The sequence below is a fragment of the Andrographis paniculata genome, unplaced genomic scaffold, assembly GCF_009805555.1.
Source record: "Andrographis paniculata isolate CXL003 unplaced genomic scaffold, ASM980555v1 Contig95END, whole genome shotgun sequence".
In the NCBI taxonomy this organism is placed as follows: Eukaryota; Viridiplantae; Streptophyta; class Magnoliopsida; order Lamiales; family Acanthaceae; genus Andrographis; species Andrographis paniculata.
In genome coordinates, this window is record NW_026137634.1 from 2440156 (window position 1) to 2464725 (window position 24570).

Genomic DNA, 24570 nt, shown 5'->3' on the forward strand with positions numbered 1-24570 from the left:
CGATTATTTATGGAGATGAGACTGTTGTTTTAGGACGAACCAAAATGACAAACAAAACTATTGTATTGGAACGGAAGGAGTATTATTTTTCTTTATTTATTACTAAATTCAAAGATTCATTTGGAGTGGGACATAGAGTATTATAATATTTTAAATAAAAATATACATTAAACATATTTCTACAAGTTTTAATAACTTTTTAGGTGAATTTTTTTAAAAAAAAATTGATTTTGATTTAGTATTAAAATAACTTAAGGATGTGTTTATGAGTAATATTTTTGGAGACTTTAAACTGGTATAAATTTTTTGAAATATTATTAAATATATATATATACTTTTTACTAATTTTATTATTTTTAATTTTCTAAAATCCCAAAAGTCTCTCTCACACACACGAAATATTTATTTATTAATTATTAATAATATTTTTCTAAATTGATTCGTATATCTCTTCCCAATTTACTGTTTGAACTGCAGTCTCGAAGCCTCCGTTCAGCCGCGGCGGTGAATATGTTGGGGTTTGAGGATTCCGGCAAGCTGATGAATCTCCTCAAGGCCGGTGAGGAGCGTACCGTCGAAGAGATCGTCGCAGATTTCGACTCCAACTTTCCTCGCCGTCTCCATTTCTACGCCTGCTCTGCCCTCGATTATCTCACATCAGAGGCAAGGCTAGGGTTTTTCATTTTTTCCGTTCTCTTGATGCTGCAGTTTCGGTTTTTCGCTTTGTTTCTCGGGGAAGAAGTTTAGTTCAGCTGGTTGGGGATTTGATTGCAGGAATTTTAAGTTTTTTATGTTGCCGACACAATTCTTAGGGTTTCGATTGGCATTAGGGGTTTCGATCGCTGAATCTGGGAAATTTCTTTAATCGCACGCACAAATTTGAATTTTTTTACTTCGGTAGCTAGAATTTAACGCGATTTTAGCAAAGCCAGTGACTGAGTGATGAGTGAATTCGGATCATTGAGCTTAAATTTTGTGGATTTATTTTTGAATTGTGTGTATGAGCTGTTTTCAATGCACTATGTATTTCTGTTGTCTGTGATCTTTGTATTTCCATGTGCATATGAGCAAGGAAGAAACATTGTGCTGTCTGTGTGTATTGTTTTTTAAAGCAAACTGAAGTATGGAGATGGTTGGTGTGGTGTTTTCATTAGAATTTTTTGGATCAATTACAGGAAAAAGTTCTAATTCCGAATCAGCGGTTGATAGCTTTTGCAGTTCTTCACCAGGCATATGCATCACAGCAGCTTTCTTCAAATCCTTTTGTTACTAAGCTCATCGATGTAAGGTTTTGCAAGTAAATAATTACTTGATGCAAGGAAGGTGTATTTTGTCATTTCATGCAATTTGTCTATGCTAACTATGATAGATTGATGTTCATATATCGTTCGATTTTGTATATGTCTTCCCACCTTTTGGACTTGTGTAGCTATTTTTACAGCTTCGAGCTTACTAATATTCCATTTTACTGTTGCATTCTATAATTCTAATGTGCTTATTGTGAAAATGACAGAACATCAATTATCATTTATATACTAGATATATTGGAATCAGCTTATTATGAAGTTTTATTCTTTATGCATTTGAGATTGAGTTGCAACTTACCTTCTTATTAGTTATGATTGAGTTGTGAGATCTATTTCGTAGCATCACTTGTGTCATTGCTTCACAGTTCTGTCCATTTGCAGGCAGCATGTGATGAAGAAGCTGAAAAGTATGAGAGAGCATTTATTCTTCAATTGTTAGCCTCTTCAAACACACCAAATAGCAAAGAGGTTTAAATACTATTTCCCTTTATAGTGTATCGAACTGTGAAAATTTAGCTCTTTTTATACTGGTTGGCAGTTCCTGTTCCCATCTATAGTTATTGCAGGAAATTGACATGGATTTGTTTTAGAATAAACTATTTTTGTAAGATTGAGATTTTCTCAATTTATGAGTGAATCTTATTAAATAAGGCACTATATTTTGATCGAGTGTGTTGTAGAAGTATGAGTAGAGCTATTTTATACATGAGATGAAAAGACAAGTTCTAGGACAAACTCAAAACCTTGAAAGCCTCTGAGGTTATATGGGTTAGCACCATATAATTGATAATTCGCGATGGCTTTGTTCATCTTCTACTCATATGTTTTTGGATCTAACCTGATTTTGGGATATGTTTGTGGTCATCACTATAGTGCTAATATTGTTTTGAGCATGACTGAACTTCCTTTCATGGCTCCCACAGCTGAGTGTTATTTTTTTCTTTCCTTGTGCAGTTTCTCAAGCAATCAGCAGCAGATTACATGAAAAATTATGACCCTTCATCACATGTAAGATATACACATAGCCAAATAGATGGAGATAAATATTGCTTTCAACCAAGTGTGTTTTTTTGATTCATGGTTTCTTGTTGCCCTGGATCAATCATTTTCCATATATCTGAAATTTCCAGTCCTTTCCACAACGTGAGATTTTGGAACAACAATACTGTGGAGTTGTCCATCCAGAACCCTTTAAATGCTTGTTTAAAGACAACGCAGTGAAGAATGTTATCCCTGATCCCGATGTGCCGCGTGGATGTAATAGTAATTCGCTTGAGTATGACTCTTTCTGGTGACTTCATGTGGTGTTACTGTAAATCGTCATGCCTGCACTCATTAGGTTACATTTCGTTTCATTTGTCTATTATTCTCTGAACACTGTAGTGGGAATGATATTTCAGGTTTGATGCACCTCCTGGAGTTATATCTAAACTCGGATCGGGGAATAGGGATGAAACTCTAGCTGGGCTGTTATCTGGTCTTTCGCTTGAGGGACTAAGTCCTCAATGGATTCGACCATTCCCTCCAAGGCTCCCAGTAATGGAGGGAGAGGTAATAAGTGCAAGCATGGGACCATTAATTGATGAATAGAAAGTAGCAGTTACCTAAATTAATGATATTATATATGCATCAACGATTCTTTGGCTAATGTACTCCTGCTTTTTGATCAGCTATCATGGCTGAACCCTGATACAAACCATGAACTAATATGGGACTATGGTATGTGTGCCGATACCAGCAGAGGAGCAGCCGTTAGAGATTTAATTGCGAAAGCTTTGAAGGGTCCACTTGTTCCAGTGCAACAAGAGGTACCCATGTCTTCTACACATTTTCGACTGCATGTTTGTCAAATATAACTTGAATGTTTTCAAAAGTGGTACGAATGCCGACAGTACTTTAAGGACAGTTGACTTATAGAGCTGTAATTCTGTCAAGTTATTGTGTGGGTAAAAGCTTGTCTTCATTTGAATTTCAAAGTATACTGCTACTGTTAACTCTTTGGTTGACATACTTTTTTCCTTCAGCAAGTGTTGGTGGAGTTAGCAAATGACCCAAAGCTTGTGTATCATTGTGGATTGACACCTAAAAAGCTCCCAGTATGTGACTTCCCTTTTTATTTTATTCTTAAAAGAGTGAATATGTGATTCCTGGAGGCATTTTCTAATAATCGAGGATGTGACCAGGAATTAGTGGAAAATAATCCCATGATTGCAGTTGAAGTTCTCATTAAGTTGGTGAACTCGCCAGAAATATCCGAGTATGTTCTTAGTCTCTTTTTTTTCTTTAAAACATTTTTACTGACGGAATTCAACTTAGCGATTTGGATCTATTCTTGGCTTTAATTTTGGAGGTTCCTTGTTTAATGCAGATACTTTACAGTTCTTGTAAATATGGAGATGAGTCTTCATTCCATGGAAGTTGTAAACAGGCTGACAACAACTATTGAACTTCCTACCGAGTTCTTACACACTTACATTTCGAACTGCATTAGTGCCTGCCAGGGCATCAAGGTTCGCATCCTTTGTCCTTTCCTCGAATTCGGCAAGCTATGATTTACTACTCAGTCTTGCCATGCTTTGATTGCTTAAATCGATCACATGTTTTTTTCCCTTTACAGGATAGGTATATGCAGAACAGACTTGTGAGATTGGTTTGTGTTTTCCTACAAAGTTTGATCCGTAACAAAATAATTAACGGTAAGCAATTTGGAGCTGAATATGATACACTTATTAAAGTGCCAAACAGTTGCATTGGACCCTTGCTATATTTTAAAGAAAGTTAAACCCTCAAAATTCGCAAATATCTGTTAATGATGTTAAATATATCGAATACTAGAGTAGTAGTTGCTTTAATTTTAACTATCAATAAGGGTTTTGGAATTTTGAAGAATTTGGGAATAGTAAAAAAATTGTTACTGTTTGATTTCACTTCATAAGTATCGATTTGCTTTTCAAAATGGTTCCTTTTGCAGTCCATGATATATTCATCGAAGTGCAAGCATTCTGCATCGAGTTCTCCCGCATCAGAGAAGCAGCCGGATTATTCCGACTCCTTAAGACCTTGGAATAGGTGTCCTCTTTCTAACTCATCTCTTGTAGTATTTTGTTTACATTCAAATGAATGTTAATTTCGACTTCTTTACCCCATCATTGGCCTGATTGTTTTGAGCAGTAAATGAATCAATTCTATCTCTGTGTTTTATTGGAAAAATGCAATATAGTTCAGCCTTAGATAACATTTCAGTGATTCGGATAACTCAAGGAATGGTTAAAACAGCTACCATTGTCATGAATAAATCCGGTCGGTTACAACTTATTGATACATAGTAAAAGTCGAACTAGATTCGGTTAGACAACTGCTGCATTACAAATGCGATATTGTTACAAATATGTGCTGATACAAAGGGATAGTAAGTAATCAATGAATGTTACATTTCCCGGGTAACAGTAAGGATCGGGTAGAAATAAGTGCTTACTTTTACCCATCTATGCGGGATCTTCACCGATGTTCGATTCTGTTTGGTTGTCTGAAACATACATCCCAGCGAAGTTGAGCAAAACTTGCATGGTCAATCAGTCGTCGTTGATTATATCAACGAGCGGCGCCATTTCGACCACATTATTAGCCTCTGTCGTGTTATTACCCTTCTTAGATCTCAGCATCTCTGGAGGAAGTATAGCCGTGTTAGGGTCGCTGCTCGGGATCAGAAACAGAATCCCGACCGGAAGAATCCGGAAAACACTCCTTATCACAATAGCGATCCAAAGATTATCGAATGAGGTTCTCGTCACATTTAGGCTGTGTAGCAGAAGCCCTCCGGCCCACGCTGCCGAAAACGAACCTATATGATCGATCGACATTAGTAGGGCGAAGAATGTGCCTTCGATACCCGAGGGACACAGCTTAGAGCTCAGAACAAGAAGGGGCAGCCATTTCAGGCGCCCGATCATGTGAGAAACAGCTGCATCTAACACGACGACAGAATAGTCGGGCACACCGAAGATTAAGTTTAAACGAGAAACGAGTATTAAGTCTAGCATTCCCGATGCACCATACAGCAATTGAGCCCAGAAAAGGACTCGGCGAAAAGGGTGGTTCCGGAAAGCATTTTGATAGAGAAGTACCCCTAGGAGAGCCCCGACTGCCCCTACAGCTGATATAGACCCGACAGCTTCCTGAGAAATGAAGTTATTGAAAATAAAACATAACTGATACATGTCTACTACTACATCTTTTTGGAAAGACATCAGTTCAATATATCAAAAATTCCAATATAAAACAATTTGTTTATAATCTACTTATATTCACCATTTATGTTTTAGAAGATACTGCACAGAATTCCAGAGAGTTTCTAAACTACAGAGGGAATGGTATTAAACTTCAAATCACGAGTGGATTATAAGCAATTACGTCTAAATATAAATAACACTTGAAGAAGATTCATTACCTGGGAAAAAGAGGGGCCAGTTTTCGCATCGGTGTACCAATAAAACATGCCTTCATGAATGTGGAGACTCATGGCTAGCGACACGTACATGTACAAACACGGCCTCCAAACTGCAGGGCATTTTAGAGCCATCCACATATCGCGACTAGCATCTAAAAATTTCTGACTAATCTATTGAAAAATGGCATTTCCTGGTTAGCAAGCCTGAGCTCGAGTAAAATATCTAAAAAGATATGTAGTCAATGATCTCTTACTCGCTTGTAAGAAGCATTGCGTATCAATGGATCCTGTATTATTATTCCAACCAAAATCACCAGTCCCGCTGGAATACTTAGAACTCCAAACACGCCCTGCCGGGAAAACAATAGTGTAAAGATTTAGACAGCAGAATGCAGCTTGTGCGAAGATTTTAATTAACATTGGTTGTAGAAGTATAAGTGGTTATGGTTATGTGTTAGTAAGCTGACCTTGGATCCAATTAAATGAACAAGAAAGCCACTGATTGCATATCCGATCAATTGGCCAACAGACGAGCACAATCCGCACAAGCTTTGCATCTCCCCGGCAAGAGAAGGATGGCCAATACTGTTCTCGGTCACACAGGCATCGATAGTCACATCTGCTATGGCGGCACCAGCGCTTCCAGACATTAGAAGTAGAAGTGCGAATCCGAGGAGTATGTTCTTTTCCAGAGATAGAATAATCATGGATACGGAGCCAATGATTCCTGAAATAATGAGAGCACCAAAATTGTATTACCTCATATCATTATGTTACTGTCAGCAAAAGTGTAAGTTTAAAAGTCATTTCGACATTGCTTAGGTTAAGAAAAAATTTGCGTTGCTTAGGTTAGGAAGGTGTGTTTAGAGATACCATGGGCAGGAAAAACCAGAAAATAATATAATATCTTGTAGCAAAGTATCATGTGCAGATGTACAATAGTTAAGGCGAAAAGAATGAGTCATGATGATACTTCATCCAAAGAATTGCTCAACCAAATGAATAATATTCTAAATGTTCGAGGAGGGTGTAGAAACTTTTCATCAAACTATAAACATTGACATTAAAATAAGAAAGCAAGGGGTGAATGCTCAAGTATAGTTGCTGAATTCTAATTAGTCGAGAATAAGACACCAATTTTATACGTTTGTCTAGAAAACGTAATCCGGGAGGTGCTATATTTATAACGAGGTAAAGTATAAGTGAACTCAAGCTTGGAAATACTTACATTTATGTTAGTCTTCCCCAGTTAATAGCAATTTGTGCAACTGTCCGAGCTGTCCTACCATAATTTCTATTTCTAGGGCTCGACTCAACATGGAAGCTCCCTTATTAAGGAAAACATATTTTTCAGTATTTAAAACTAGATAAGTAAACTAAAGCTTGGAAATTTTTTTCCTGATGAAAAAAAAAAGAAGCATTTTTTACTCTCATAAAACATAACGTCGAACATTATTAAATTACAAAACCCAAGCCAAATCTTCTAAATCCAGACCCAAAGAAACAAACATTAAGTGCTTATTTGTTTAGGGATTTTGGAATATTTCTACTATTCCTCCAAAAACATGAAATAAAAAATCAAACACCTAGTGTTTTTTTTTTCTCTACTAAAAATCAATTCTACATAAGAATCATCACATCAACGTCTATTTAGATTACATTAAATTGCAATTCAAAGTTTTATTATCTAAATCCCAAACTCAGAATTCAAACTCCCAAACAAATACACTAATCTTATTCATAAGTTCCACTAAGCCTGGGGGCTTTGTTCCAGTATATAGGTAAACAGTTATCACCACATTTCAAGTCATTATGTTCTTGCTTATATTAACAAGCCTAATGATGAAAATTGAAGAAAATTATGCATATACGAACACTTCATGTGATCCCAAATGTGCTTGTGTAAATTGCATCCACAAAATAACATCATGCCTAATTCATCAAGCAATCATTTCATAGCCTTCAATGAATGTTCGGAAACGAGAAATGAACAAATCTGAACAAGATAATTTGAAGGTGCGTTTTACATACCGGCGAGGATGAAATAAGGCCGCCTTCTCTGTCCGGAGATTGGAACAGCGTCTGTAAGAAGGCCCCACAGAGGCTTCACAATCCATGGCATCATGATCATTCCATGGAACACCTGAGCTTCCGACGGCTGCAATTTCTGCTCATCTTTCATGTAGTACTGCGTGCTCACTTTGCTCAGACCTAAAGCCAGCCCCTGATTGATTCCGTACACGATCACTACTCCCAACACGAAGCTCCAGTGCAGTTCATCGCTCAGCTTCCTCAACCACTTGAAAGGACTGAAAATCACCCCCAAAATCCCGCGCTTCGGCGCCGGTTTTTCCTGGAGCGCCGATTTCTCACCTTGATCCATTCGCGTAATCAATGAATAATTGCAGATTATTGACGAAAAAAGCCGCAATTCCGAACCATGACGTGTGGTAATTTACCAAAAAACGAAAAACGCGTCGAGATTTAGGGTTTCTGGAGTTGAAAAGTGGCTTTGCGCAAATTTAGTGAAATTGAAGACTGAAAACTTGGAATTAAGCAGAGAGATGATGCTAATCGGAAGCGCAGTCTCTTCTGCAATCACAGTTTCGAGATCGGAGTTGAAGACGGCTGCGGCGGCGGCGACGGCGACTCGAGATGGCTCCGGAGTCGCAGATCGCGGGATCTCACCGTAGCTGTCAGAAGGGTTTATTTAAAAATCAGTTTCAATTGGAATAAATAAATGAGCTAATTTTCTTGGGCTTCACTATAAATATCACGGCCCAATTTAGAAATATGAAAGCCCAAATTGCGTGTCTCAAAATATATACTATATTAATTTTTCTTGTCATATTTTAAATTGTTTTTAAAATTTTTGTAAGAAAAAATTGATGCAATTTTATTTAGGACTATGTTTATTATAAAAAATAAAAATAATAATAAAAAAAAAGTAGTGCTGATTTGAGACTAATTAGCATTATAAAATAGATATACAGTACAAAATTTTAATTAATCTAACAAATATATACTGACAGTTGATATTTTATAAATGTATTGATGAATTCATTTTTTACGTTAGTTGTTTTATTATTTTTATATTATATTAATATAAATCATATGTCATATTTGAAAATATTGTGTGCATTACGTTCAATATTTACATTTAATATTGTAATACCAATATTCTCGAAACTATGAAAAATTGAAAATAAGTACACCCTTTATTTTCTTGAAGTTTAATTCCAATAAACTAAAATAATCTATATAATATTTATTTTACTTAATTAAATATAATATAAATAAACTTTTAGAATAAATTAATCTCATCTATATAAAAAGAAATAAATTTTACAATATATCTAATTAGATGAACAACTAAATGTTCAATTACTTTTTGGAGTTTAGTTTTGGAATCTAATTCGAAAATAACATAACCTAACCACTAAATGAGGCCAACTTAGTTACATAATTAAATTTCCAACTCAAATTAATTAACATACATCCAAATATCCAATACAATTGTATATAAAATAAAAATAAAAATAAAAATATATTTTATTTTTTTAGTGACAATTAATTCAATGAGCCTAAACAACTTTGTGAGGCAGTTTATGACAACCAATTAAATTGAAATTTGGTACTAAAACAATTGCAATTTAGAAGTAGTAAATGTATTATTGCCTGTCAAATTAAGAGAGGCTTCGAAATTAAAGTAGTGAAATTTAGGTCATAATCATTTAGTCAAAGTTGGTGTGTGAGTTCACCTATTGAAAAACACACGTGTTTCTTTTCATACTGTTTGGCTTTGGAGATTTAAATACTCCATTCGTCCGATAACTAGATATTTATTTGCTTTTTGCATGTAATTTTAGAAATATTAGTATTATATTGGGATGCAGTATGAATAAAGTAGAAATGACTAAAATAACTTTATTAGTATTAGTATGTGTGATGTAAAGGTAATGACATTTGTGTAATATATTGTAAGTTGTAAGAGTATTTGTAATGTTATGTAGATAGTACAATTACTTGAAAAAAAATGAATAATTTGTTATGGGGACGGACTAAGATGAAAAAATTGATATTTTGTTATGGGACGGAGGAAAGTAATATTTAATACTCTCTCCCTCCCAATTAAAAGAAGTTCTTTAAAGAGATCGGTAGTAAATTTAAAAATAATGATATTCTATTAATCAATTTTTTTTTGATTTTATATATAAATTAATTATATATGTAATAATAAATGATTATTATTTTTTAAATAAAGAAGAGATACTTTGAAGTGAGAGAAATTAAAATTATAAAAATGGTACTCCCTCCGTCTCACATAATTTGTCTATATTTTCTATTTTCGTCCGTCCCACATAATTTGTTCATTTTTTTTTTGAAAATTTGATTATACACTTTAATTATATTTTAAAATTTAAAATTTAAATTTTTTAAATCTTACTTAAACTATTTAGTTATCTTAATATTAATCTATAATTATTTTTACTAATATACTTATTAATTACTTACTGATTATACTTTACCTAAATTTTCGTATCTACAGTAACAAGCCATCTTATCGAAGACGGAAGGAGTCTTTGAATTAAAATTAGGATAGAGGGAATATGATATTTTATAGAAAAAAAATATTTAATTTGTTTAATTTTAATGTATTTATTTTATTATTTTAATATATCTATCCTCAGACCTATATGTTTTATTTTTCAGTAATGGTTTATATTTACAATTTACCTAATATTACAAATATGTCACTATGAAAAAAAGTTTGAGATAAAAAAAAAAGAAAAAATAAAAAAGAAGTTATATCCTTCTATATTGTGTTATTACTTGTAAAATAAAAAATTTATATTCCCTTCGTCCTATATTTATTTATCCATTTACTTTTTCAAAGAGTTTTAGGAATATTAATATTACGTTGCGATGTAGTATAAATAAATATAAAAAAATTATATTAACTTTATTATTATTGTATGATATAAAAATAATAACATTTGTGTAATATATTGTAAATTGAAATGGTATTTGTAATGTTAGATAGATAATACAATAAATTGATATTTTATTATATAACATATCAAAATAAAAAAAATACATAAATTATTAAGGAACTAGTAAAATTTATGGAAAAAAAAAAAGAAGCAAAGTATATTATCTTTTTCGGATAACATAATGTTCAAAAATCAAATAAATTTAATAAGAAATCAAAGGAAACACACCACTACACCAGGGTCTTGGTTAGCATTTCCTTTACTATAATTTCATTTTTCTTTCATAACTTTTTAAAATAAGATTATTTTAAAATCTTTAATTATATCTCTATTCAATAAATAAATAAATAAATTTATTTATTTATTTATAGATACAACTGTCTATTTTTTATTAAATTAGTGTATGTTATTTATTTATTTATATAATATTTTGCATAAAGAATCAATTTATTTATTAATATATTAGATAAACAATAAATATTTAATTCAATATTTATATAAAAAAATGATTAATATTAAAAGATTTCATGGATCTTCACCAAAAGCACAACAATTTAAATTATATTATGTTAAATAAAAATATACTACTATTTTATTAAAATAAATCATATTAAAATAATTTCTCTAAAGAAATATAGCCAAAACACCTTCAAACATATTTAAAGTCAACCTTTAAAAAAAAAAAAAAAAAAAAAAAAACTCAACCTAATATTTAAGTTTAACAAATGAATAGATAAATTTTGTTTGTTTGTTTTTATTTCAGACATTTTTTAACATTATTATTTGATTCTTAATAAAAATATATATATATTAATTTTTCTCACAAAATATAACATCTAATTTCAAATCAAAACTAAACACACTCAATATACCAAGAATATACTTAAATACTATTTAATTTTTTTCTATCAACTTATATATTGAAAATTAAATTTAAAAATGCCCATTTCAATCAATTACACTGAAAACAACAACAATAATAATAATAATAATAATAATAATAATAATATTAATCTCTCCTATATATATACATAAATATTTTACTAATACCATATGTTCCTGTAAAACCTAAAAATCTTGTTACACTTTCTAATTGAATGACATTTGGGCAAAATTAAATAAATTAATTAATTAATTTAATCTAATTTTTAATGTGTATAGGATGGGGCCCAAATTAAAATCCCTAGAGTGAAAAAATGGACCAGAAATTGCAGCTGGGAATTAAATTTTGAGCTGAAAAAGTGGACATATTATTAGAAGCAATTATTAATTGTGAGGCAAAAAACTGAAAACCAACTAATAACTTAATAATAATAATAAAGTAAGTATAATTTTATTTTTTTTTTAAAATATAAATAAAATAAAAAATTGAAATAAAAATGGTCACACCACTACTGTAACATATACATACATACCATGTGTCTATATATGCGCATATATATTAGAACCTACAACAACACTTGGACACAATACACAAAAAATTACTCCGCAAAACCCCAGCCGCCGCCGCAAGCCGGCCAAAGCCGCCTCTCTCCGCCGGCGTCGCACTCACTCTCTCTCTCTCTCGTTGAATCCTTCGGATTCTCTTCTGAATTCGTTTTCTGATATATATATATATTGTTATTGAATATATCGATTTACGATCGATTGTCGATCCGCACTGTGCTAAAACCAGTTGTTTCCAGCATTCGATTTGTTGTTCATGGCGAAATCTTCGAAGCAGAAGAGTAGTCCTGGCTCCGGCGACGGTACCACTGGTGTGAAGACGAAACGAACGCGGAAAACCGTTCCGAGAGAGTCTCCGCAGCAGCGAAGCTCCGTTTACAGAGGAGTTACCAGGTAAACACTCACACAATCACTCTCTCTCTGTCTCTCTCTGTCTCTCTCTCTCTCTATATTACACACATATATATATGCATAAATCTCTGTGTATATGCAAAATTATGCATGTAGATTGAGAATCGTATTTCAGATTAAATGAACAAATTAAATCACATTACAGTGTGAAGTTTTCCCCAAATTGAATGAATTCATATATAGAAATGTGTATGCATAATTTAGGCACCGTTGGACTGGTAGATATGAAGCACATTTGTGGGATAAGCATTGCTGGAATGAGGCACAGAATAAGAAAGGGAGACAAGGTGGATTTCCTCACGTCTTTTTCAGCACAATTCTTTTGTTATTAGTTTCACTTTATATTGCAATCCAAATTAGCACCACTATATTAATTAACTTATTTCAATTCTCCATGTCTTCTTGTATTTTGGGACTTCCATTCAATGGTGGTAACTGTGTGATCCTACTTCAATGCAGTGTATTTAGGTACTTCTCATTTACATTTTCACAATTTTAAATAAATAAATAAATAGAACATCTACATTTATTGATTACCTTTTTCTACGGAGCTTAACAATTCATTCATGGAGCAGAGCACCAGGCAGATCCACACCATTCACCATGGATCCATCTGGTGCTGAGCTCCATGGACCTCCTAACACTAATCAATCTACCTTGCTGTATTTTCATTGGCTGTATCCAACAGAGCTTATCCACTACTTTAATATTCCCCCTTTTGATTTATACAGTATATTTATCGTAAATATTTTATTTTTTTATTTTTATTTTTAGGGGCCTACGATTGTGAAGAAGCTGCTGCACATGCTTATGACTTGGCTGCATTGAAGTATTGGGGACAAGAAACAATTCTCAATTTCCCTGTAATCAATCTGTTCATACATTTATTTCATTTTCCCTTATTAAGATTCATTTTGTCATCTGATAATCAAGATTTGATGTTCTTTATTTAGTTGTCCACCTATCAAAATGAGCTTCAGGACATGGATTCCCAAACAAAGGAAGAATATATTGGCTCATTAAGAAGGTATGCATGCTATACATAAACATATATACCTTCTCTTTTTCTCAAAATGGAATCCAATTGGATTCATGTATTTTCAATAACTGCAGAAAAAGCAGTGGATTTTCTCGTGGGGTCTCCAAATACAGAGGTGTGGCAAGGTATGTGATATTTAGGAATCAATCATGGGTGTGTTTGTTCCGGGGTTTTGGATTTTGAATAGTAAAAATTTTGAATTTGAATAGTGGTATGATATAATATAAATAAATGTTGACGTAATATTTTGAATTTAAAATTAATTTTTAATATAATATAAAAAATAAAAAATAAATATTTTGATTCGATAGTTCTGAAGAAAAGTCCTCCAAACAACAGCCATGTATAAATATTTATTAATGAAAAGGGCATGCAACTACAACCGAATTAGATATGTCCAGCTGTAGTTTGGAATATATATATATTAGATTTATTAGTTTTTTAAATTTAAATTAGGTGTTAAATGTATAATATAGGGATTTTCTTGATGCGTAGGATCATGAATTAATTGCAACAATAATAAAACAAAAAATGTAGAATCTATGAACTAAAATCAACTTTGATCACAGATATGTATATACATTTGTTTATAAAAACCTATGAATATCTAAGAAATTGAAGTTTACATTTTACACTCTGTCTATGCTTGTTTAGGGCTTCTTTTTTTAAAAAAAAAAAAAATAAATTTTTTGACTATTTATATTTATTTTTTAAAATAACCAAATAAAAATAAAATTTTAAAATATAGCCTATAACATTGCCTAACTTTATAGAATTGAAGATTGCTAGGAGATATCAAAATTAGGTTATTAATTACTATGTTAATTGAATACTATAATTTTGCATAATACATATGTGTTTGACAGACACCATCACAACGGGAGATGGGAGGCTCGAATTGGTAGAGTATTCGGTAATAAATATCTCTATCTCGGGACATATGGTAAGCGTTGAATTATTTATTTATTTATTTATTTATTATTATTATTATTATTATTATTTGTATTTTTAAAAATTATTTGGATACAAATTATCAAATAATTGCCAAAAAAAACACATGGAAAAAAATGTTAAAAAGGCCTAAACATGACTTTCATATTTAAGTCAAATTAGATTAAGATAGAAGAATCGTGGAAGTTATGTTTTTGTTAGGAGGTCCTGGATCACCCGAACCTTACTCGAATCCGACCGTTGATTGTGCGGGGCCAGCTCCATAGACGGTCAGGATTTACCAATAGTCGCTGAGGATAATCATTCCAGGAGCCGTAGATTAACCCGTTGATACCAACCCTCAACTGTTTAGGTCTGCTGTATGGAACAAAGTCTCGCCAAATTGCAGTCCCAATAAATAAATTAATCGAACCGTCTTTTTCAATTTAATTAGTCTGATATTTGGATTTTAAATTTGAGTTTTAAATACTCTTTCAATCTATTTATTCATTTATTTTTTATATTTATATCCTAAAATATTAATATTCTATAAGTAAGTAATATAATAAATTTATTTTTTAAATTCATTTATTTTTATAATTTCGTTATATTGTATAAAATATAGATAATCTTTTGTTTAAATAAAAATATAATTACAAAAAATAAATAGATAAAGAAAAATTTAAAAATTAGATAAAATTTTAAATTTAAATAATTATTTAATATGATACAAATAAAAATTGATATTTTTAAAGAAAAATACTCGTATAAATAATATATATATATTTTTTATTTTTTACAATTTCCAACTAAACACACAATTTTCCAACAATCACATGAATTCCCCAAAATACCCCTAATCATTTTCTCTAACTACGACGCAGCCACTCAAGAAGAAGCAGCGACGGCATACGACATGGCGGCGATAGAGTACCGCGGAGTTAACGCCGTCACCAATTTTGACCTCAGCCGTTACGTCAACTGGCAGAGACCCGACCAGCCAAACCCTAGCTGCGGAAATGACGAGAATGCCCTCCAGAACCCTAATCAACAACTGGCGCTCTCCACCTTCCTCAACCAACACCTGGAGCTCCCTCCCTCCGGCGCCGGCGCCGTCGATGGCGTGGGGCTCCTGTTGCAGTCCTCCAAAATAAAGGAAATTTTGGAGCAAACGACGCCGTACGGCAGCCCGTCGTCGGAGCCGGAGCTGGAGCCGCCGAGGAGCAGCTTTCCCGACGACATCCAGACGTCGTTCGAGTTCCCGGATTCTAGTAGCTTCGCGGAGGAACACGACGTCGTTTTTGGGAACTTCGATTCGTTCGTTTCGCCGATGTTCCAGTGTGGAATTGATGCCCTTAACAAGGATCGGTTACATTTCGGTTAGGTTAAGGTTAAGGTTAGCTAACATAAATTCAAAGAAAATTAAATTAAACCAAACCTAAGTTAAAATAAAACCGCACAAGCGTTCCATTTTGATTATCATCGGTATTATTATTATTATTTTATCATTTTTTTTTAATTTTTTTTGGTTCTTCATAAGAATATTTAAGACTTTCACTCTCTTTATTTGCGTCACATTTAAAACATGAATTATTTGATGCATTTAGAATAAAATATATATGGATGGTAATTTACCATAATCCAAATTTATGGAAGGCTTTACAAATAAATTGGGCTTACGCCAATTAATTCAGCCCAATAATACGGACTTCAGTTAGTTTAATTGGGCTTAAGAACTGAATTGGGCTCTAGAAATTATTTTGGGCTGATTTCATTCACTATAGAACAATTTTTTGGGCTTTATAAAATGTTGTTGGTCCTATGTAATTTAATATGGGCCCATTAATTGGGCTTCAGCTTTGTGGTTTATTGATTGGGCCAGCCCATTATCTTTGGATATGGTTCTGAAGAACGAGTGGCTGTCTTCTTCTTCGAATCGGGAGATTGAATTGAAGAATGACGCGAGCTCTGAAAATGGTTTCTCCATCTCCATTTTGCACTCATGGCGTCCGTGCTGTCGCTCTGTAATGCTTCACTCTTGCACCGCTGCACAAATTCGGCTTCGAGAATCGGCGGCAATTGCAAATTCAGAGCATCTCTACTGAACGAGAATTCGCCGATGGCTGCTACGGCGGAGAAGGTAGTGCCCGCCGTTATCGTCGGCGGCGGTCGAGTAGGGAAAGCTCTTCAGGACATGGGCGGCGGGAGCGACGTCCTGGTGAAGAGAGGGGAATCTGTGCCGCTCGATTTCCCTGGACCTATTTTGGTTTGTACTCGTAATGATGATCTGGATGCCGTGCTTGATTCCACTCCTAAGTCTCGATGGAGCGGTACGACTTCGGAATTTATGTGTTCTTCAGTATCAGTTTAAATCCATATACCGATTAATTGTTACATTCATATTCAATCGTCGCTCAAGTTCGTGCAATACTGCAATTTCCAATTGTCACTTACTTTCGTGCTTCCATTATGTTATTCGAAAGTATACCTAATTAAAGTAGTTCATGTTTAGAATCTGAGGTTGCTTAACTTAACCTATGAGACTTGGTTTTTGAAATTTTGTTTTAAGATCATGTTCTTATCTATGATTACACTTTTGATACTTTGATGCTGTGTCAATTATTCATTTTTATAGAGCAAATTTGCGTTATAGTTGCACATTTTTGGTTTCAATTCCACTGGAAGACGACTAAGCACAGCACAATCCATAAATTCATTACAGAAAAATGGAGAACATTGTATTTGATCTAGTTTGTTAGTGTTACATTTCTACACAATGTTCCATGCTGCAATCATCGATGAGTTCATGGCACCGTCCCAATTGGATAAACATTATTAACAACTACAATACGCCATCGGATATCTGTGTAATTTTTGACGCTGTAGCAGATCTGGTGTTTTTCCAGAATGGAATGCTGGAGCCCTGGTTTCAAAGTAAAGGCCTAGGCGATGCCGATCAAGTTCTTGCCTATTTTGCAGTGGCCAAGCTTGGCGAGCCACCTATTGATGGGATTACCGACACTAATCCCGAGGGCTTGACGGCTGTTTATGGTAAATGGGCATCAGCTGTTGCTGGGAGACTGCATGCCGGTGGCCTGTCTTGCAAGGTGATCACGCTTCACGTGTTTCTCGTTTATGCCTAACATTTGCTGATCTTGTCGTATTTTCCTTAAATCATTACCTAATGAAAAATATAAGAATATATACCTCTCTAATTTTTTATTTATTTTAAATGTTTGGCATGGGAAATTTATCTGCACTGCCACTTATAGTTAGAAAGTTAATGTAGCCCTGAATTCCTTGGGTGAATAGGTACTCGAGAAGGAAGCATTTGAGAAGCAAATGCTCGAGAAACTCATATGGATATGTGCTTTCATGCTCGTTGGAGCGCGCCATCCAGGAGCAACTGTGGGTGCTGTCGAGAAGGAATATCGATCTGAGGTAAACAAGTATCTTTTCTTTTTTTGAAATCATCTCATTTGTGCATTGTTGAGATATTTTAGATTTTTATTTATGGTGTAGATTATATTTTTTAACTCCATTGAGTCTGGATCACGTCTATTTATGGGCCCCTAATTTCACTGATAATCATTGCATCGACTCTTGTGTTACTTTAGTGGCAACATATATTATATGCTCACATACATACATACGCTCACATGTTAACAAAAAAATGATATAAACATATTCCCATTAACATTATGATTATGTAAACAAACATAGGGATTTTATGTAATAGATTTTACACATGACATTTTACATAAAATTTTCCGGTAATATCTACTAATTCGAGGTTATATCTTTCAGGTATCTGCCATTATAGCGGAGCTTGCAGGAGCTGCAGCTGCAGAAAAAGGTCTGGTTTTCGAACAAGGTATTGAGGACAGACTCTGCGCATATTCCCGAGCCGTTGCTCACTTCCCAACCGCAGTTAAGGAGGTAATAATGATTAATGATGCTTCCAAATTCATCGCTGTATTAAGTTTAGTGCAAAGTTAGATACATTTGTTGATCATCCTGACAATCACCGTGATTGCGCGCAATATTGTGGCTTCAGTTCAAGTGGAGAAACGGGTGGTTCTATTCGCTGTCGGAGAAGGCTGTGGGTGAGGGCAAACAAGATCCTTGTCCTTTACACACAGCATGGCTCAAAGAACTCAAGGTTGTCTAAAATATACTTATTATATATAGTATGTCAATCTGTGATTGTATGCATGTATTGTGGCGTGTATTGGAGGATGATAACGATGAATGAGTGTTCTTTTGTGAATTTTATTATATATTTTTATTATTCAGATTTTATTTTTTTTTAAAAAAATATCAAATTAATTTATTTTACATTCAAAACAAACTAATGGGAGAGAGGACAGTGTTAAAATCAATTCCATTTCAATCTTGGAAATAATCGTTTTTCAATTGTGTTATTGCATTGTTCATTTTCATAATTACTACTCCCAATTATTTTTTATTTTTCTTACTTTTTTAATAAAATGTCTTTTTTATTCTTAATGTCCGTACCGTTAGAATTTGATTATTGTCGGACCTAATCTGAGTATTAGTTTATATTTGTCTCTATCAAGTTTTGAAAACTTCGGCACTATTTAATATTTTTTTAAATATCACATCAAATACTAATTTTTTACTATTTTTAAATATCCAAAACTCTAATTATCCCTAAAATTTCCTGTCTAAACAGAGCATAAGAATTTCATGAATTCAATCCAAGGATTAATGTAAAATTGAGTGCAACTTACTTGAAAGTTGAAAGAAGGTAATAGGGCAAATGTAGGTATGCCTTTTTCTTTTTAAAAAAATTCAACCATTTTTGGTGAAAACATAATAATAAATAAAATAGAAAAGAAAACAGAATCTCTTTCCCAATCCAATCCAATCCAGTCATCAACACAAACATCTTTTCTTGGTGTGGAAAAGACAAAAATTGTTGAAACCTCTGTTAAATGAAAAATCAATGTCTTTAACTTCCAGTGAGAGGAAGTTCCATTCAATCCTCAAAATCTCCATTGTTCTCCAACAGGTAGTTCACTGCTAGCTCCTCGTTGCGATCACAGGCTAAGAATGCCTCGATCACAGAAGCTCTGTCGAACCCCATTGCCTCCATCTACAAATATACACACACAAATCATTAAAGAAAGAGTAACATAGTAGAATTGAAGCATTTGGCATTGTTACTTTCATACCCTTTCAATGGCTTCCTGCTCGGCTGGTGTCACACTAACAGCATGAGGCATCTCAGGCTCTGCCTGATCAAACGCATCCCTACATGTAAAAATATAAAAATCGAGTAGTAGTCACACCATATCGTGTTAGTCAAGATAATTGGTTTGAAAATAGGTATTAGATAAGATGCTTTTATTTTTTCTAAAGGAAAAAATAAGTGTGTTACTATTCATAGTGCAAAACAAATGCAGCTACCTCATCATGCTCTATCCAAATCGAGATAAGAAAGGAAACAAATATATATATATATGTATAAGCACTAACCCTTCAGAACCATCAATAGGGTCGGCAATTAATTGGAGGAACTCCTGGTGATTTTCTTCTATGAGTCTCAAAAGGGAAGGGTTTTGTTTTCCAAGCTCCAGAAGCATGGGCTGTAGAAAAAACAGAGTTATTTCCGAGAAATTAAAAGCCCGGAAAAACTATATGTAAGAATTAAGTAAAACCTACCTGAAGAATTTGTGGATTAGTTTGGACAAGTGATCGCAGTGCTTGAAACTGGAGTGGGGAGCAAATTACAGAACCATTAACATACATAATCATCATTTCAAGAATGATAAATAAGCAGTGCGTAAGAAAGCCAAACAGACTTAAGTTGGGATGGGACATTCAGTGGTAAATTCAAGAAAATGAAGAAAAGCACAGAATAAGCATGACATGCCGATTTGATAGTTTGGTTGTGATTTGTTTTGTCTATTACCCTAATATTTCATGTAAATCGTTACGACAAAGTTGAATATATCACCTGTTGATTGTTCCTGAGGAACTCGAGGGATCCAACACCAGCACCAGAGGCTCCGGAAGCAGTCTCCTAGAATGTTTGCGACATTGAACACAGAAGTGTATATAACAAAAGAACACCATATTGGCAGCCTTGAGATGATTAAAAAAACCTGAGGAAATAGATTCAATGGAGATGAATTTGGTGCTCCCGAGGCAGGTGGACCAGAGGTAGCAAGAGAATTGGCTGCCGGTTGAGCCAAAGGAAGCGCAACCTCTGTGCTCTCCGGGATTCCCTGATCAACACAAAATAAATAAATAAAGTTGATCAATGTTGTTTATCATGGATCAGCACAATTAAACAAGAAAGCAATTAGAGCATACAGAATACAGATAATCCACTGCTCGTTCTGGATTGTTATAGGCGGCTCGGAGTGCACGTGTTACTGTCTCTTTGTCCCAACTACCCCCGCCCATATCAATTAATTGCTGAATAGTCTGCTCAAGATTATTGCCAGCAACTAAATTGGAAGCAGCTTCTGAATAAGGAACTGCAGGGTCACTGCAGAAGCAATAATTGATTATATATTTATTCTGATGACTTAACAGAGCACACAGAATAATCAATCAGACAATCGCAGATAAAGAGAATCCATACGCTGTCGTTTGAGCAATGGAAGCTGATTCGTTGTTCTTGGGTACCCTAAATGATAGAAGCAATCTCATAAAGGGGTATATATATATACAAACACGAATAATGAAAAACCTTCCGATGATAAACTGCAGGGCAACATGAAAACTCACAGTGCCGGTGCTGGAGCTTCAGCTGCAGGAGAAGGGTTGCTAGCTGGTGTAGCAGTAGGTGCAGGCTGCTTAAACAATTAGGAACGAGAAATCTCACAACACAACACAACACAAGAACATTAAATATAATTGCACATGAACTAAGGAAAGAAAAAATAAATGCACCTGTGAGGATGTTGACGAACTTGAACCCAAATTTTTGCTCTACAAAATGCACAAGAAATAGAGGTTTCAAGACACTTCAATCAACTCTAAGGTTTCATGAATAGAGATAAGGGTACAAATAATTAAGTACATTTCCATAATTAAAAAACAATAACCATACCTTGCTTAACATAACAACAAGAAAACCATCTTCAGAAACCTTGTTTTCAGCCAAAGTGCTTTCGTCTTTCAATACTTTACCATTATGAATCAACAACTGATGACCACATGGATAATTATCTTTCCCTTGCACATCTTCAATACGCTTCTTGACAGCCATCATCTATGATAAACACACAAATCCACATTATTCACAGCTATAAACATAAGACATATACAATGGCTAAACGCACCACGAACAAGCTACAGTACATTATTTATGCCTTAAAACTTTTGCACTAATACATGTGGAAGAAAATCTTGAGTAAAAACACCCAGTATGACCTCTGCAGTTGAAATGTACGGTTGGCAACAAGCAGATAACCTTCATTTCAGAATCATATCAAACAACACCAAAACCCTAAAATTCAATCAATTATAATACGAAACGCAAATTATCCTATTAAATTTATGATTCTCTTCAAATTTTACATACTCAATTGCTGTTTAAATTCTTCCACCCGTTGATAATGAATGCATATACACCATCATTTACCGCAACTAAACTGAACTGATTCAATAATCCATACAATCGATTAATTAAATCCGTCGCAACATCCTAGAACATTTAAAAATTTGACAACATAAATAAAGAGTCACTAATTACGCAAAAATGCTTCTACGAGGGCAAACCATGACTACGTTTTCCAAATTACCAAAACTCAAAACGAAAGAGGCGCCATTTCTGACACGTTCCATTAAAGCGCGCACACAATCAATGAATGCATCGAATAAAAAGGGGGTAAAAGAGGGGGTTACTTACGGTGTCGTTGGGATTGACGCTGATTTGGAAGTGGCTGCCTTTGAGAGTTTTCACAGTGAGCTTCATATCGACGAATTCCAACAATTCAGATTCAGAATTCTGAACAAATTACAGAAAAAAATAAATTTATTTTTCAAACCCTAACGGCACACCGCTGGATCCAACGATATGAACGAAAAGGGGAAAATAAAACAGCACTCTTTCGAAGCCATTGAGCGGTTCTTTCAATTCCAAATTTATCAAAACCGATTGGACACGTGCGGCGCGCGTGACACCTGCCAGTCCAAATTCCAATTTATCGTTTTTATGGGCCGGCCCATTAGTCCAAACCTTTTCTGAAATACTTATTAGGCCCATACGTGAACCTATTTATTGAGCCCATTAAATATTAAATATTGGGCCTAACTTTAATTTGAAATATTTTAAAATTGATTTAAAACGATATCCTATATTATACTCCTTCTTTACCCCCAATTTATTTATTTTTTTATTTTTTTACAAATAAATATTACCCCCTTTCATCCGGGATATTTTGTTCTAATTATCGTATACACGGAAATTTAGGAGGGGTATAATTAATAAATAATTAAAAATGTATCTCATATAATAAATTTTTATATAACTCAAATGCAAAACCTAAATCTCAAAGTAAACAGACTTTATATATTCGGTCTGTTTGTGCAAGATTTTTTAGAATTGTGATTTTTCAAAAATAATACTGGGTCACATTTACCTTTTGCGTTATTGTACTTAACATTAAAAATATATTTATATTTGTATAATTTTTTTTACAAATTTTTTCTATTAGTATTATAACACAATAGAAGTATTTTTTGCAATTTTTTCTTAATTTATACTATGTTTTGATATAATAATTCATATTCAAATATTAACACGACAAAATATAAAATCAGACAGATGTAGTATTTTATATATTTTATACAATTCTCTATGTACACATTGCAAATAAACTTTAAAAAATTAAATATTCATTAGAAAAATTCAAATATTTAATATAAAATAATATATTTTATATTCTTAAAGTTACACATAAAAAAATTAATTTATTTAAAAATATTAGATGAACAGAGTCATTATATATATATATTATCTCGTTGCGAGCGTACATGTATATCTAACAAGGAATTCTTTTGACGTATTTTTTACTAGTATACTATGCAAAGAAGCGTCGTTCCCGCCTGCCACGCCGGAGGATTAGTTCATTTTCTCGAAGGTTGGGAGTGTCATGAGGTTGGAGATATTTCAGTCGACCAAATCGATGTTGTCTGGGAGGCTGCGCTGCGACACTGCCTCAAACCTGCATAGATATTTAGGACATAAGCTCTTTGTGCATATGATATCTATAAATATTCACACGAGCACACAGACACAAACGCGAGCCTTAAATATTATTTCTTTATTTTTTTAACAATTTATCTATTTTTTTTATTTTGGTTTGTTCTATAACAAAAGTATCCATTTCCAAACAAATGAATATATAGATATAGAACGAAGGAAGTATATTGCAATAAAGAAATGATTGATTTTTTTTTTTCTTTAAAGTTTGATTTTGGTACACATTTATTGTGAATAATGTTTATATTATGACCATATTCAAATGATCGGAATTTCATCTCTTATCATGAAATTTAAATTGATTAATTGTGATTTTAATAAAGTAAAATTGATCAAATTTTTTTTAATGAAAGCAAATTTAAATCTTTCGACTTACAATGAGTCTAAAAATAAATTTTCCAACAGAAATTTTATTATTATTATTAAATCTTTTAAAATTCTTATACAATTGAAACTATTTTTCAAAATAAAATAAAATATAAATATAATAAGATAATTTAGGGTGTTTTCGTTTATCCAATGAGGTGGCAAGTGTTGTCCACTATCGCAAGTCGCGTGGAGTAACGAGGCTTCTGCGATGATAAGTGATAATAGCAACGAGAGCTTGGTCGATTCGGATTATACTTTAAACTAGTTAAATTATTTAATTATAATTCGATCTGTTTATTGTCGTATAAATTCAGATTAATTTGTGTTCACTCGTATATATAATTAATTTTTATTAGTTTAAACATAAATTAAGTTGAATTATT

General features: G+C 33.3%; 5 protein-coding genes across 7 annotated transcripts; 3 read left to right on the top strand and 2 right to left on the bottom strand.

Annotated features, from left to right (window-relative positions):
• The first annotated feature begins 445 nt into the window (after positions 1-445).
• On the top strand, positions 446-4544 carry LOC127243330 (uncharacterized). The gene is made up of 12 exons (XM_051263296.1): positions 446-663; positions 1176-1283; positions 1689-1775; positions 2262-2315; positions 2438-2583; positions 2708-2858; positions 2978-3115; positions 3332-3403; positions 3491-3564; positions 3676-3817; positions 3925-4003; positions 4279-4544. The coding sequence occupies exons 1-12, from the start codon at positions 511-513 to the stop codon at positions 4374-4376; spliced, it is 1302 nt and encodes a 433-aa protein (XP_051119253.1). The 5' UTR covers positions 446-510; the 3' UTR covers positions 4377-4544.
• Positions 4545-4563: 19 nt separating this feature from the next.
• On the bottom strand, positions 4564-8472 carry LOC127243329 (probable folate-biopterin transporter 3). Its single transcript, XM_051263295.1, has 5 exons — positions 7786-8472; positions 6222-6481; positions 6009-6104; positions 5755-5925; positions 4564-5482 (listed from the first exon to the last, which is right to left on the bottom strand). The coding sequence occupies exons 1-5, from the start codon at positions 8135-8137 to the stop codon at positions 4880-4882; spliced, it is 1482 nt and encodes a 493-aa protein (XP_051119252.1). The 5' UTR covers positions 8138-8472; the 3' UTR covers positions 4564-4879.
• Positions 8473-12196: 3724 nt separating this feature from the next.
• On the top strand, positions 12197-16056 carry LOC127243417 (AP2-like ethylene-responsive transcription factor At1g79700). 2 transcript variants are annotated; one of them, XM_051263419.1, is made up of 8 exons: positions 12197-12587; positions 12810-12892; positions 13065-13073; positions 13380-13468; positions 13559-13632; positions 13719-13769; positions 14511-14587; positions 15459-16056. In XM_051263419.1, the coding sequence occupies exons 1-8, from the start codon at positions 12451-12453 to the stop codon at positions 15956-15958; spliced, it is 1020 nt and encodes a 339-aa protein (XP_051119376.1). In that variant the 5' UTR covers positions 12197-12450; the 3' UTR covers positions 15959-16056. The 2 variants fall into 2 exon arrangements, with proteins under 2 accessions (XP_051119376.1, XP_051119378.1); XM_051263421.1 differs by lacking the exon at positions 13065-13073.
• A 359-nt stretch (positions 16057-16415) lies between these two features.
• LOC127243418 (uncharacterized) lies at positions 16416-18869 on the top strand. Its single transcript, XM_051263422.1, has 5 exons — positions 16416-16904; positions 17464-17681; positions 17887-18015; positions 18382-18513; positions 18632-18869. The coding sequence occupies exons 1-5, from the start codon at positions 16577-16579 to the stop codon at positions 18743-18745; spliced, it is 921 nt and encodes a 306-aa protein (XP_051119379.1). The 5' UTR covers positions 16416-16576; the 3' UTR covers positions 18746-18869.
• Positions 18870-19349: 480 nt separating this feature from the next.
• LOC127243670 (ubiquitin receptor RAD23b-like) lies at positions 19350-22662 on the bottom strand. 2 transcript variants are annotated; one of them, XM_051263803.1, is made up of 12 exons: positions 22463-22662; positions 21662-21823; positions 21502-21540; positions 21337-21401; positions 21191-21235; positions 20917-21094; positions 20706-20828; positions 20558-20623; positions 20263-20310; positions 20077-20186; positions 19773-19851; positions 19350-19693 (listed from the first exon to the last, which is right to left on the bottom strand). In XM_051263803.1, the coding sequence occupies exons 1-12, from the start codon at positions 22526-22528 to the stop codon at positions 19577-19579; spliced, it is 1098 nt and encodes a 365-aa protein (XP_051119760.1). In that variant the 5' UTR covers positions 22529-22662; the 3' UTR covers positions 19350-19576. The 2 variants fall into 2 exon arrangements, with proteins under 2 accessions (XP_051119760.1, XP_051119759.1); XM_051263802.1 differs by having other exon boundaries at positions 21337-21404.
• Between the last annotated feature and the right edge of the window lie 1908 nt (positions 22663-24570).

Coding starts and splice junctions, on each gene's coding strand:
- LOC127243330 (XM_051263296.1), top strand. CDS start 511: ATGTTGGGGTTTGAGGATTCCGGCAAGCTGATGAATCTCCTCAAGGCC. Junction 664..1,175: donor TCGATTATCTCACATCAGAG/GCAAGGCTAGGG, acceptor GATCAATTACAG/GAAAAAGTTCTAATTCCGAA. Junction 4,004..4,278: donor CCGTAACAAAATAATTAACG/GTAAGCAATTTG, acceptor TTCCTTTTGCAG/TCCATGATATATTCATCGAA.
- LOC127243329 (XM_051263295.1), bottom strand. CDS start 8,137: ATGGATCAAGGTGAGAAATCGGCGCTCCAGGAAAAACCGGCGCCGAAG. Junction 6,105..6,221: donor TTCATTTAATTGGATCCAAG/GTCAGCTTACTA, acceptor TTTTCCCGGCAG/GGCGTGTTTGGAGTTCTAAG. Junction 5,483..5,754: donor CTGGCCCCTCTTTTTCCCAG/GTAATGAATCTT, acceptor TTCATTTCTCAG/GAAGCTGTCGGGTCTATATC.
- LOC127243418 (XM_051263422.1), top strand. CDS start 16,577: ATGGCGTCCGTGCTGTCGCTCTGTAATGCTTCACTCTTGCACCGCTGC. Junction 17,682..17,886: donor CCGGTGGCCTGTCTTGCAAG/GTGATCACGCTT, acceptor TTGGGTGAATAG/GTACTCGAGAAGGAAGCATT. Junction 18,514..18,631: donor TCCCAACCGCAGTTAAGGAG/GTAATAATGATT, acceptor TTGTGGCTTCAG/TTCAAGTGGAGAAACGGGTG.
- LOC127243670 (XM_051263802.1), bottom strand. CDS start 22,528: ATGAAGCTCACTGTGAAAACTCTCAAAGGCAGCCACTTCCAAATCAGC. Junction 21,824..22,462: donor GCGTCAATCCCAACGACACC/GTAAGTAACCCC, acceptor TGTTTATCATAG/ATGATGGCTGTCAAGAAGCG. Junction 19,852..20,076: donor CCTATTGATGGTTCTGAAGG/GTTAGTGCTTAT, acceptor TTTTACATGTAG/GGATGCGTTTGATCAGGCAG.
- LOC127243417 (XM_051263419.1), top strand. CDS start 12,451: ATGGCGAAATCTTCGAAGCAGAAGAGTAGTCCTGGCTCCGGCGACGGT. Junction 13,469..13,558: donor AAACAATTCTCAATTTCCCT/GTAATCAATCTG, acceptor TTCTTTATTTAG/TTGTCCACCTATCAAAATGA. Junction 13,770..14,510: donor AAATACAGAGGTGTGGCAAG/GTATGTGATATT, acceptor TGTGTTTGACAG/ACACCATCACAACGGGAGAT.